General features: G+C 48.6%; 2 protein-coding genes and 2 non-coding genes across 4 annotated transcripts; 2 read left to right on the top strand and 2 right to left on the bottom strand.

Moving 5' to 3' along the window:
• Nucleotides 1–7: 7 nt before the first annotated feature.
• On the bottom strand, nt 8–3,209 carry RPS2 (ribosomal protein S2). Its single transcript, XM_072599568.1, has 8 exons — nt 3,195–3,209; nt 2,672–2,851; nt 2,456–2,545; nt 1,785–1,892; nt 1,348–1,521; nt 1,097–1,256; nt 396–487; nt 8–127 (listed from the first exon to the last, which is right to left on the bottom strand). Exons 2-8 carry the CDS (start codon nt 2,846–2,848, stop codon nt 47–49), a joined length of 882 nt encoding a protein of 293 aa, XP_072455669.1. The 5' UTR covers nt 2,849–2,851; nt 3,195–3,209; the 3' UTR covers nt 8–46.
• On the bottom strand, nt 201–333 carry LOC140521844 (small nucleolar RNA SNORA64/SNORA10 family). The gene has a single exon (XR_011973124.1). It is a non-coding gene; the product is annotated as a small nucleolar RNA SNORA64/SNORA10 family (small nucleolar RNA).
• Nucleotides 3,210–3,691: 482 nt separating the features above from the next.
• On the top strand, nt 3,692–3,822 carry LOC140521917 (small nucleolar RNA ACA64). The gene has a single exon (XR_011973184.1). It is a non-coding gene; the product is annotated as a small nucleolar RNA ACA64 (small nucleolar RNA).
• Nucleotides 3,823–6,419: 2,597 nt separating this feature from the next.
• Nucleotides 6,420–9,372, top strand: RNF151 (ring finger protein 151). The gene is made up of 4 exons (XM_072599569.1): nt 6,420–6,506; nt 7,716–7,861; nt 8,273–8,369; nt 8,789–9,372. Exons 1-4 carry the CDS (start codon nt 6,504–6,506, stop codon nt 9,233–9,235), a joined length of 693 nt encoding a protein of 230 aa, XP_072455670.1. The 5' UTR covers nt 6,420–6,503; the 3' UTR covers nt 9,236–9,372.
• Nucleotides 9,373–10,582: the final 1,210 nt, after the last annotated feature.

Genomic DNA, 10,582 nt, shown 5'->3' with positions numbered 1-10,582 from the left:
TATCTAGTTCAATTTATGGTTCAATTTATTTGTTTACAAAAAACATCTATGTGGTTGCCACAGCAGCTGCCTGGGTCCTCTGGACAGACACTCGAGTGTGAGTCTTCACAAGATGGTCGGTGAATTCCTGCAATTTCAAAACAAGCTTCATTCACTGTACTTACTCCTGGGTACAACACAACCTCCAGTTTAGGCAAGTTAGTTGTCAAATCCCATAGAAACAGATAGACCACAGCAGGTCAAGCTGTTGTCAAAGGGAATTCTTGTTCTTTCTCCTGTGTACGACAGTCACACCATGCTTGGCCAAGTGCAACTGAGCAGAGCTAAGGAGATGGGGAATTATTTCCCAAATTGTCTCAGTTCTACTTCCCCCCCAAGTTCCCATCATATCATACCTGATAAGGAGACTTAGTGAACACAGTCTCCTTCCACAGGTCTGGGGTTAGATAGCTGTATGTTTTGGAGATGGCATCAAAAGTAGCTTTAGCTGTTGAAAGAAGTTACATGTAATTAACTAGCCACCTAACCCAACTCATTTTAGAAAATAAAAATCTTCCAAAGACTTCACATGCTCAGTGAACGGAACCACCTTCAGTTCACCTTTTCTGCTCTGAATTCACAAAAAGTTCTTTTCCAGTTCTCCAGAGCCATACTGTTTAAGTGCCCTTAGGGCTGTCAAGTCTCATCTCACTTTTGGCTTACCCATTTTGTAATCAATGATAACAATGGCATCAAACAACATTAACCTGACTCCTCACCACCCCTCCCCCCCATTTCCAAATCCCAATCCTACTCATGCACGTGTGCTAACATAGAAGTTTCAGCTTTGTTCACTGCTCAATTCACATGTTATCTACACAAAGTGTCTTGACACCCCCAAATTAGTCCTCCAATTTATGTATACGCCTCCTCTACCACAGAATGCAAGCTCCATTCTTCACTACAAAGAACACTAAAATCTCTCATTGGGTTTTAATAATCTCATCTTTGTTAGTGTAACTAAGGGCAGCTAAATGTTATTTTAAAAACCTAAATTCCTTTGCCAACCAGTGGTAAAGCTATACTGCCAGCATGAGTATTTTAAAAGCTCACTCACCAAAGTTGCCCAGAGTGGCAGTACATCCTCTTGCAGAAGTGTAGCAGTCATCAATTCCAGCCATCATCAGGAGCTTCTTGGGCACAGGAGCTGAGACAATGCCAGTGCCTCTAGGGGCGGGGATCAGGCGCACCAGAACTGATCCACATCGCCCAGTGACCTGAAGACCAAAGAGCAATTCAGTGATAACCCACCTCTCCTGTCATGTGGCAACAGGCTATACAGCCCTTTATTATACTCCTATTTCTTACCTTACAGGGCACCGTGTGAGGCTTGCCAATCTTGTTCCCCCAGTAGCCACGTCTCACAGGAACAATGGACAGCTTGGCCAGAATGATAGCACCACGAATAGCTGTGGCTACTTCCTTGGAGCATTTGACACCCAGACCAACATGGCCGTTGTAGTCACCGATGGCCACAAAAGCCTACAGAGAAACTGCTTTTAGAAGGACCTCTTAAAACTCCCTCCCATATATAAACATTAGCTGGGTGGCCAGATGCCCTGTATTTAGTTGACTATGACTGCTTAGTAAGGAAGAACACCAGGATGGCAGAGAACTTTCCCCCAAATAATTTGGAGATGGGGGTATGAATTTCACTGCAAAATCACAAATATAACAAATTTCAGCCAACTGTGAGGGCCCATAAAATGAAGCGTGGGTTGAATTAACCCAAGAAGACAAATTACCTTGAACCTGGTACGCTGCCCAGCTCTAGTTTGTTTCTGAACAGGCATGATCTTCAGAACCTCATCTTTCAATGAAGATCCCAGGAAGAAATCTATGATCTCAGACTCCTGTGGAAAATAAGATTAGGTTAGATTCCTAGTGGAGACAGTATCTAAGTTTTTATACACAATTCAAGTTTTAAATTGGATAAAGTGATTTACACACTGGCTCCATGAGATCCTTGGGAGTTGAATCCTACCCTCATTTTCAGGTTAAGAGGCTAGACCTCATGTAGATTCAGTGACTCAAATATATATATACGTACTATATGTAAATATGGACACCACCGTATTTTTAAGAAATAAGGTCTCTGAAAAACCAAGATTTCCTAAACAATTAGCGATTGAGGCAAATACACTTTCCCCCTTGTTAAAATGGGAGATGTCATTTATACGGTTAAAGTGAGGATAAGTAAATTGTCAGTCAAGGCAGGGCTAGTCCACTACCCCTTACATCTCCTGGCCACCAGGCTAGCACACCTGTGCTGTGGTTACCTTCCTTCCTTACTACAAGCGGCCTCTCTTGGTGAAAAGTGGTTGGAGGGACTATGAAAAATGTGTATTTGGGGAGGGGCGTTGGGGAGATTCCCTGGTAGAGACCCCCGGAAGGCCACTCCCCACCTCCCCTGTACCTTGATGGGAAGGGAGAACAGGTAGATCTCTTCCAAAGACTTGATCTTCATGTCCTTGACCAGCCGGCCCAGCTTGGTGACAGGCACCCACTAGACACACCAGGAGAGCCGTAGGTTACGGGGGGCGCTGGCCATCCCCCCTCCACCCCCGGCCCGGGGCTGCCCGGCGGCAGCCTAAGAGCTAGGCGCAGGCCCCGCAGCGCAGCAGGGACTCACCTCCTTGTCTTCGGCCTTTCCTCCCCGGGCCCCGCGGCCGCGGCCCCGGCCTCGACCGCGGCCCCGGCCCCGACCTCGGCCCCCGCTGCCGAAGCCACCGCGGAAGCCACCCCGGCCTCCGACTCCGGGGCCCCCGGGGCCCCCCGCACCTCCCGCGGCACCGGCGTCGTCCGCCATTTGCTGTGAGAAGACACCCTGGTCAGCGGAGCTGAGAGCGGGGGCTCGGAGATCCCCTTCCCCCCCACCCCAAGCAGAGGCTCGGGCCAGCATCGAAGGGCGCCCGAGCGCTGCGGACCAACACCCGCCGGCGGGGCCCGGACCAGGAAGGAGGCCCAACGGATGCCGGGCCGAGCCTCCGCGGGGCGCCCCACCGCACCCGACAGGCCCGGCCCCGGCCCGGCCCAAGCTGGGACGCGTCCCCCCAGGGAAGGGCGGCGGCGACCCCCGCGGAGTCCTCCCAGCCCTCTCCCCACCTCTCCTCTCCCCTCCCCCCCAAATACCGCAGCAAGAAAGAGCCACTCACGTGTTCCCTAGAAGTAGAAGGCCGAGTGAGACGCAACGTAACCTTTTATATGGAGCTAGTTCTCGCGATAACTTCTAGACGGAAACTCCGGTTCCTGAATTACTCAGATTAACGGAGAGGCTTCTGTGATTGGTTGAATCCGGCCCCCTCCAACTTTTCTGCCTAGGTGTGGCCTAGCACTCCTGCCGCCACTAAGGCTTCTGACCCGGAAGCAGATCCCTGGGACTCCGGAACCGCGTTGGTTAGCAGCATGGGTATAAATTTAGAGGAAGCGGGCTCTCCTGCTTCTTTCAATCCGAAGGTGTTCCTCCTAGCACGAGTGTGCTGTACCCGGGAGGGCCGTGGGGGAGCCGCGGCCCACGTGGCTCGTCTCCGGTAAGGAATACCCCGGCCAGGCGGGGAAGGGGGAGCTGAAGGCAGCTAGCTTCAGGGCTCCTGCCATCTCGCGCCCGGGCCTCCGCGGTGCGCTCGTCTGTCGGGAAGGGGGTTAAGCCGGCGTCGTCTGAAAATCACCCGCAGCCTGCTCCCATGGCCACGGGTGAGACCACGGCGCCCACAGCCACCGGGGGTCTTTAAGCTTATCCCCCATAGACTGAGTGTGGGGGATAAAACCCAGGCCCCGACAAATGCTGGCGCGTGATGGGGGGGGGTCGGGCGTGGGAGCAGCGGGACCTCTCCACTAACCCTCCTCTCCTCCTCAGGCCCAGCTCTTGGAACGGCCACCTCGGGGTCCCGGTACGAGCACGGAAAGCCCCTCTGTGGGGAGGCGCAGGGAGCCGGCCCGCAGCGAAGTGGACCGCCGCTGACACCGACCCCCTGCTGTCCCGTCCCCCGCCCCCCGCCCCCACCACGATCCACATACTGGAGAAGCGGAGTGAGGGGGTAGGGAAAGAGAGGTAGCTAAGATGGCAATGAGCCCCAAGTATCCAGTTCATGACAGATCTGGGGGGGCAGGGGTCAGACGAAAAGGAAGTGGATCCTGCTCTGTGGGCTCCACATACTCTGCAGGAGTCAGGAAGACCTGAGTTCAGATCCAACACTGGGCAGGTAACTTCGCCTCTGTGTCCTTAGGAGGCAGTTAGGGACTTGCTGGGTGTGGAGTCAGGAAGACCTGAGTTTAAATTTAACCTCAGATACTCAAAAGCTCTGTGCCCTTGGCAGACTTCCTTAATCCACTGGAGAAGAAAATGATGAACCACTCCAGTGTCTTTGCCAAGAAAATCCCTTGGACAGTATGGGTCCAGCAGGTGACAGGGTCACGCAACCGAACACAGATAGAAATGGGCTGGGAAGAGCACACGCTACTGGGTTCATCAGGAATCTAAGAAGTGGTGGGCAGTAACAACATTCCAAATGGAATGTTTTGTTTGGCCAGAATATGAAAGTGGGAATAAGCCAGGAGAGATAGAGTGGAAGTGAATTGTGAATTACTGAAAAGCCACACAGAAATCTTGTTTATTCTGGAGACACTAGGAAATTACTGAAGCTTCTTGAACTCAGGGAAGTGATGTGATATCTGTGTTTTGAGTAATATCAACTTGATACTTGTGTGTAAGGAAGAATTGAAGGGAGGCAGGGACATAATTTGGGCTTCTGAGTGAGAGTACCGAGAAGGGGATGGATGTGGAACAAGGTCAGATATGGATGTATGAACCAGAGGGTAATGGGAAAGTTAAGGCTATTTGGAGGAAATAATTCTTACTTGGCTATTTTAAGTTGAAGGTGCACATAGGGTATCCAGAGCTAATTAGATAACCAAAAATGAGTGTAGAGAAATTTGGTATAGAAACCCAGGATACTTGTACAGAAAGTCTGGCTTTCTTTGAGACTGGAGGAAAACGGAGAGGGGATGTATAATGGATTAAAGAGCTCACCTCAATCACTCCTATATGATTTCTAAAGTTCCGTTTTGCAGTAAATGTTTCCTTGAAATCCATGCGGGCAGGGATCAATCCTTTGGACGGTTTAGAGTACATCCCCAGTATAGTACAACTGTTTGTTTAATGGATAAATAAGGGGCCAGCCATTTGGATTGAGTTACATGGAAGGTGAACACTATAATTTTGTTTTTGTTTTTTTTGTTGTATTTTTTTTACCTAGGAGACTAATAAAGCTCAATTAACCAAGTGTCATTTTGTGTGTGTGGTATATGCAATTTGAAAAGCTTCCATCTCACTGGCTCTGGGTTCTTGTTATGATTGCTGCCATCTTAAGAGTAATTTGTAAGTGACAACCTTTTACATTTCCCCATTAGCAAAATGAGTTATTTCTCATGGCTCTCAGGAAACAAAAAGACACTTCATAAGTGCAAGTCTGACTGTCATGCCCCTATTCAATGAACTTCAGTAGTTCTCTATTGCCTCCCAGTTCAAATATATGATCCTCTACCTTATGTAGTCCTTCATAACCTGGCCACCTCCTGCCTTTCCATCTTAGACCTTATTTACCACCATGGACTACTGAAATCTTACTAACTATGCTCTTTTTTCTTTGTAGCTCTTAGACTTAGCAGTGTCTGGTACATAATAAGTGCTTAAATGCATGGAGGTTCCAGGCTCCTTTGGATCCTGAGTACAAATTGTAATTATCCCTTTATAGCCTGGCAGTGGGGATGGGGGAGGCCTAGAATTTTTAAAAATAGATTCCTAATGGGAAGGTTCCAAACACTGGAAATCTCCAGCAAAGGTCATTGATCCAAAACTTATTTTTACCAATGCCCAGAAAGGGGGAAGAACTCTGCAAAAAATCATAGGAAATTAGCAGATAGTTCTAGAACTCATTGTGTGCTTGTCATCCCCTGGCAGAATAACAGTCATTCATTTAGCAATTAACTTGGCTGTTCAGTGCTCCTAGACTTGGAGTTCAACAGCTTGTCATAAGTCTGCAGTGGGAAAAAGTCCTGAATTTCCAGGGCCTCAATTTCTCAGTAAAATTAAGGACTACATTGTCTCTTGGAAGAAACCTGAGTTCAGTTTTTTCATCAGTGAAAAAGGTTAAAAACCATCACGGTCCTCCGCCAAAGAGTATGAGAATCAAATGAAAGTATATACAGTGGAGAAGCAACTGATAACAGACCATGACTGCAGTCTGATCCTGTCCCCATTGTGGCCTTCTGGTACCTAGGGAGAAAAGACAGGAACACCCCTGACTGGGTCCTGATCAGCCTTTCTGGCCGGGCTCTGCCCCTAGGACTAGGCTGTGATTGGTTGATGGTAGACAATGAGACTGTGATGTCAACCTGAACTAGAGGTGTGAAATGGGGTCTGAGCCTGGCTTGGCTCAGTAGTGCGGCTGCCCAAGACCACGAGCATGGTGAGTTCATGCCTTCTCCTCCACTTCTGTTCTCTGTGAAGGGGTGACACACATATTTTTCAGTGTACATTACACCATAGTAAGGGCAAAAGAAGGGAGAATTGTTGCCTGGGGGCCTGTTCCTTTGGCTCCAGAGACCCTAAGTAGCACCTTCCTTAGGGGAGGTCACTAGAAGCTTAAACAGAGTGGTAGTGGGGGTCTATAAGCCCTGTTCAACCCATTAAAAGTCTCCCCAGATTCTTGTCTGCCTTAATTTGTCTCACCTTTCCCCAAAAAGACATCTGGGCTCTAGGCCTGGCTCAGTCTCAGGCAGCAAAGTGACCTCTGGTAAGTTATTTCTCCCTCCGAACTGGTTTCATTCTCTTTATTATGTTAATGTATATCCTTTGGGCTGTAGAAAAAGAAAAAGCATGATAATACTATAGTGCTGAGAATAAATGGGATGTACACTTAGGCAGCTAGATGGAGTTAGGGAGACCTGAGTTCAAAGGTAGCCTCAGACATTTGCTAACTGTGCGACTCTGGGCAAGTCATTTAACCCTGCTTGCCTCAATTTCCTCGTCTGTAAAATGAGCTGGAGAAGGAAATGGTAAACCACTCCAGAAAACCCCGAATGGGGTCACCAAGAGTCGGACACAACTGAACAATACTCCTTAGGAAGCCTGAATCTGGTGTTAAGAGAAACTTTACTAATTCAGTTGATGATCACTGCTAGTCTGTGTTTGAATGAATGGAGTGTATGAATGATCTGGCCCGAGGGTACAGGCTTCCAGAAACTCCAGATTGGCAATGTGACCATGACCTCAGCACTCAGTTCTGGAGCATGTGATTTGGGCTTATCCAGGCCCCCGTGGTGTGCTGGATGACTAAAGAACAGGTGGGGGGGTGGGGGTTGACCAGAAATCGAACACTCGTTCCAGTTTGTCCCATTTTCCTTCTTAGTAAACAATTGGTTATATGGCCAGAGTGCCTGTTTTTTAGTGAAGTTACTTAGCATGCCTTCAAAGATTATAGAGCACTCAAGGGCTGAGTTCCTTCTGGAAAAGGAGGGAGGACTCTTGTATTGACATCAGACAACCAGCCTCTTGCTGATGCCCCAGTGGGCAGGTTGGGGAGGGGAAGAGAAGCCAGGTGGGAGAGAGGATCCCATCTTCTCCTGGTCACTAATCCTATGTCTCTGTTCTGTTCTTTCTTGGGTTGAACTTACAGAGTGGTGGATATGATCTCAACCTCTTTGCCAGCCCCCCAGACTGTGCCTTGCTATGTTCTGTCTGCCACGGGGTCCTCAAGCGACCAGTGAAACTGCCATGTGGGCATATCTTCTGCAAGAAATGCATCTTAACCTGGCTGGCTAGGTAGGATATGCAATCTCGCTCCCAACTCAGTGGGAATGAGTGTAGGCATTTTTACCTGTGTCAGTATAGGTGAAAATAAGGCAAGGACATGATTAAAGATAAACTCCACTTTAAGAAAATCCATTATACAAAAAATCCTTTTTAGGAAGGTCCCAGACAATGACTACCTCTTCTCCCCGCCCCAGCCATTCCCAACTCATTTCCTTCACCCTCCTCTTCCCTTTCCTTCCAGTAGTGAGGAGATATTTGAGACCATTGCTCCCTCAATGAATTCTGCTAGCTAATAAGCTAACACATTACAAAGGGTCATGGGAACATTTGTCCAGAATACTCTGTAGTGGGTGGGTATGGATTATTTCCTAAGGAACATGCCTGGTAAGCTGGTCTGTTGACTCTCTATCTCTTCCCCAGACAAAAGACATGTCCTTGCTGTAGGAAAGAAGTGAAGAGGAAACTGATGGTCCAGGTGCACAGACTCAGAAAAACCATTGGCCGCCTGCAAGTCAAGGTATGGCAGTACCCATCAAACAAAGCAGGAAGCAACTTCACTTTTCAAGAGGTTGGGAAGGGGAAGAACCAATGTAACTGTTGATGTCAGTCCCTTGATCATCCACACTGGGAAAGGACTGAGGGCATAGATCATTCAAAACCACTACTTTCCATCCAGTATTTGGAGGCAGATTGGTTTGGTCCAGGAGAGGATATTATCAATAAGAAGTGGCTGAACTTAAATTTAAGCTTCCCAGAGCTACTTACTGATCTTTTCCATCTTTTGTCTCTTGTTTTTCTTCTTTCTTGTCACTCTGTTTCCCTCTTCTATTTTCCTCTCTCCCCTGTCCTCTCTATTTCTCTCCCCTGCCCCCATCTCTACCTTTCTCTTCTCTGTCTTTCTTTGTGTCCCCTTACTCTGTCTCTGTGTCTGTGCAGTGCAAGAATTCCCAGGCTGGCTGCTGTGTCACCTGTCCCCTATCTCAGCGTAGGATCCACCTGGATTCCTGTCCTTTTGAGCTCACCCCTTGCCCTAATGCAGGCTGCATGGCTAGGGTGCAGCGGGCAGCCTTAGCAGAACATGGCCGGAGTTGTGGACACAGGCAACAGCAGCGCTGTCCCCTCGGCTGTGGGACCACACTCACAGCTGTTGAAAGGGAGAGCCACAACTGCTACCGTGAGCTCCGAGAGGCATGGGGCCGCCGGAGAGCACAAGGCCGGGCCATAGTCTCTCGCCTTCAACATCGAATGAGGCGGATCCACCGGGCCACCAGCCTCATCCGAAGGCAGCTGACCCGGCTGGAGACCTTCCTGGAAGAGGAGGAAGAGGAGGAAAGCATGGATGTATCCAACATCAACACCGAGACACCTAGGGCTGCTGTGTAACGCCTGCCCAGCTGGATGGTCAGGACTCCTGCCCAGATCCCCTCCCTTGGGGTTGACCTTCTCCAGGGAAAACTGGGGAAGACCAGGCTACTATGACTGTAAATAGAGAAGGATGAATAAAGGTGAAGCCCAAGGGGTCCCAAGCCTTGTTCCTCAGCCTTGCGATGCGCCCTACACACACACAGGGTATCCCAAGTTACATTTCCCTCCAAGGACTCCCATCTCCTCTGAGAAAACTACTTCATCCCCATATCTTGCAGCCTTGAGCAGTACCCCTCTTCCCCAGGAAACTGTCTATGCTGCCCAGAGGATACCCCAACAATATTATCTATAGCTGTCATTTACTCTCCCATTTAAGTTTTACAAAGTGTTTTGCTTCATTCTCACTCAGCCTTGTTAAGTAGATGACATCATCCTCCTCATTTTACAGATGAAAAAAACAAGTTCAGAAAGATTAATTTGCCCTTGATCACATAGTTATTAAGTGTTAAAGCTGAGGTTTGAACCTAGGTCTTATAGTTCAGTAGCCCTGAAACAGCTTTTCCTTCTTCCACTGCCCAGTCTACACTGCTGAGAGAGTCCTCTGTGGTCTAAAAATTGTCCTTGAAGCTCCAACACTACTCTGAGGCACTACCCTGTCTACACACTGTGCCCCCCCCCCCCCCCCAAACTCTTCTGGAGCATGTGTCTCTTTGAGATAATCCCCAAACTCCATATATTACTAGGACCTCCATGGCCCAGTCTCCACTGCAGCCTATTTCTGTTGCCATGAGATCCCCCTTCTCTACAAGGGCTCCTCCCCATGTAGATTGCCCTAAAATAAGGACCCTAAGAGCAGACTAGCTGGACAGTGCAGATAACCTCCAAATTTAGAGATTAACAGAAGAGTATAGTAAGAAACGTCAGGGGCAGGGGTGTGTGAGAGATTCTAGTATGACATGACAGTAATTGAATTAATGAAGTAGAACCAGGGTCTACACTGGATATGAAGGAAGAAGATCTGACCTGTCAAACAATATTTGAAGTATTGTTAATGGCATGTTTTAGAGCTGAGCTGGGAGAGAATGGGCACCACCCCTCCACGCCCACCCCCAGGAGCATGGTTGGGGTTTGGAGGAATATTAAGAGCTGGGGTCTGATAGAGTCTAAGAAGGAAGACATTAATAAGCTGGAACACATTCTGGAAAGGGTGACTCATAACGCTGGGCGAAACCATAAAGCCAGGGGTTAGCCTTTTTTTTCCATGGATCCCTTTGGCAGTCTGGTGAAGTCTATAATCTCAACGTCATGGTCTTCTTCAAAAATGAAGGACAAACGCTGATTGTGAGCAGGCACAGCTACCTGAGT

Source organism: Notamacropus eugenii, chromosome 1 (assembly GCF_028372415.1).
Source record: "Notamacropus eugenii isolate mMacEug1 chromosome 1, mMacEug1.pri_v2, whole genome shotgun sequence".
Taxonomy (NCBI): domain Eukaryota; kingdom Metazoa; phylum Chordata; class Mammalia; order Diprotodontia; family Macropodidae; genus Notamacropus; species Notamacropus eugenii.
The sequence above is the reverse complement of the archived record's forward strand: the minus strand, read 5'-3'. Positions and strand labels throughout refer to the sequence as shown.

Excerpts from the sequence above, each read along its gene's own strand:
- RPS2 (XM_072599568.1), bottom strand. The coding sequence starts at position 2,848 with ATGGCGGACGACGCCGGTGCCGCGGGAGGTGCGGGGGGCCCCGGGGGC. Across the intron at positions 1,257-1,347 it reads CTCACACGGTGCCCTGTAAG|GTCACTGGGCGATGTGGATC; the intron begins GTAAGAAATAGG and ends TTTGGTCTTCAG. Across the intron at positions 128-395 it reads TCACTAAGTCTCCTTATCAG|GAATTCACCGACCATCTTGT; the intron begins GTATGATATGAT and ends TTGAAATTGCAG.
- RNF151 (XM_072599569.1), top strand. Across the intron at positions 7,862-8,272 it reads ATCTTAACCTGGCTGGCTAG|ACAAAAGACATGTCCTTGCT; the intron begins GTAGGATATGCA and ends TCTCTTCCCCAG. Across the intron at positions 8,370-8,788 it reads TTGGCCGCCTGCAAGTCAAG|TGCAAGAATTCCCAGGCTGG; the intron begins GTATGGCAGTAC and ends GTGTCTGTGCAG.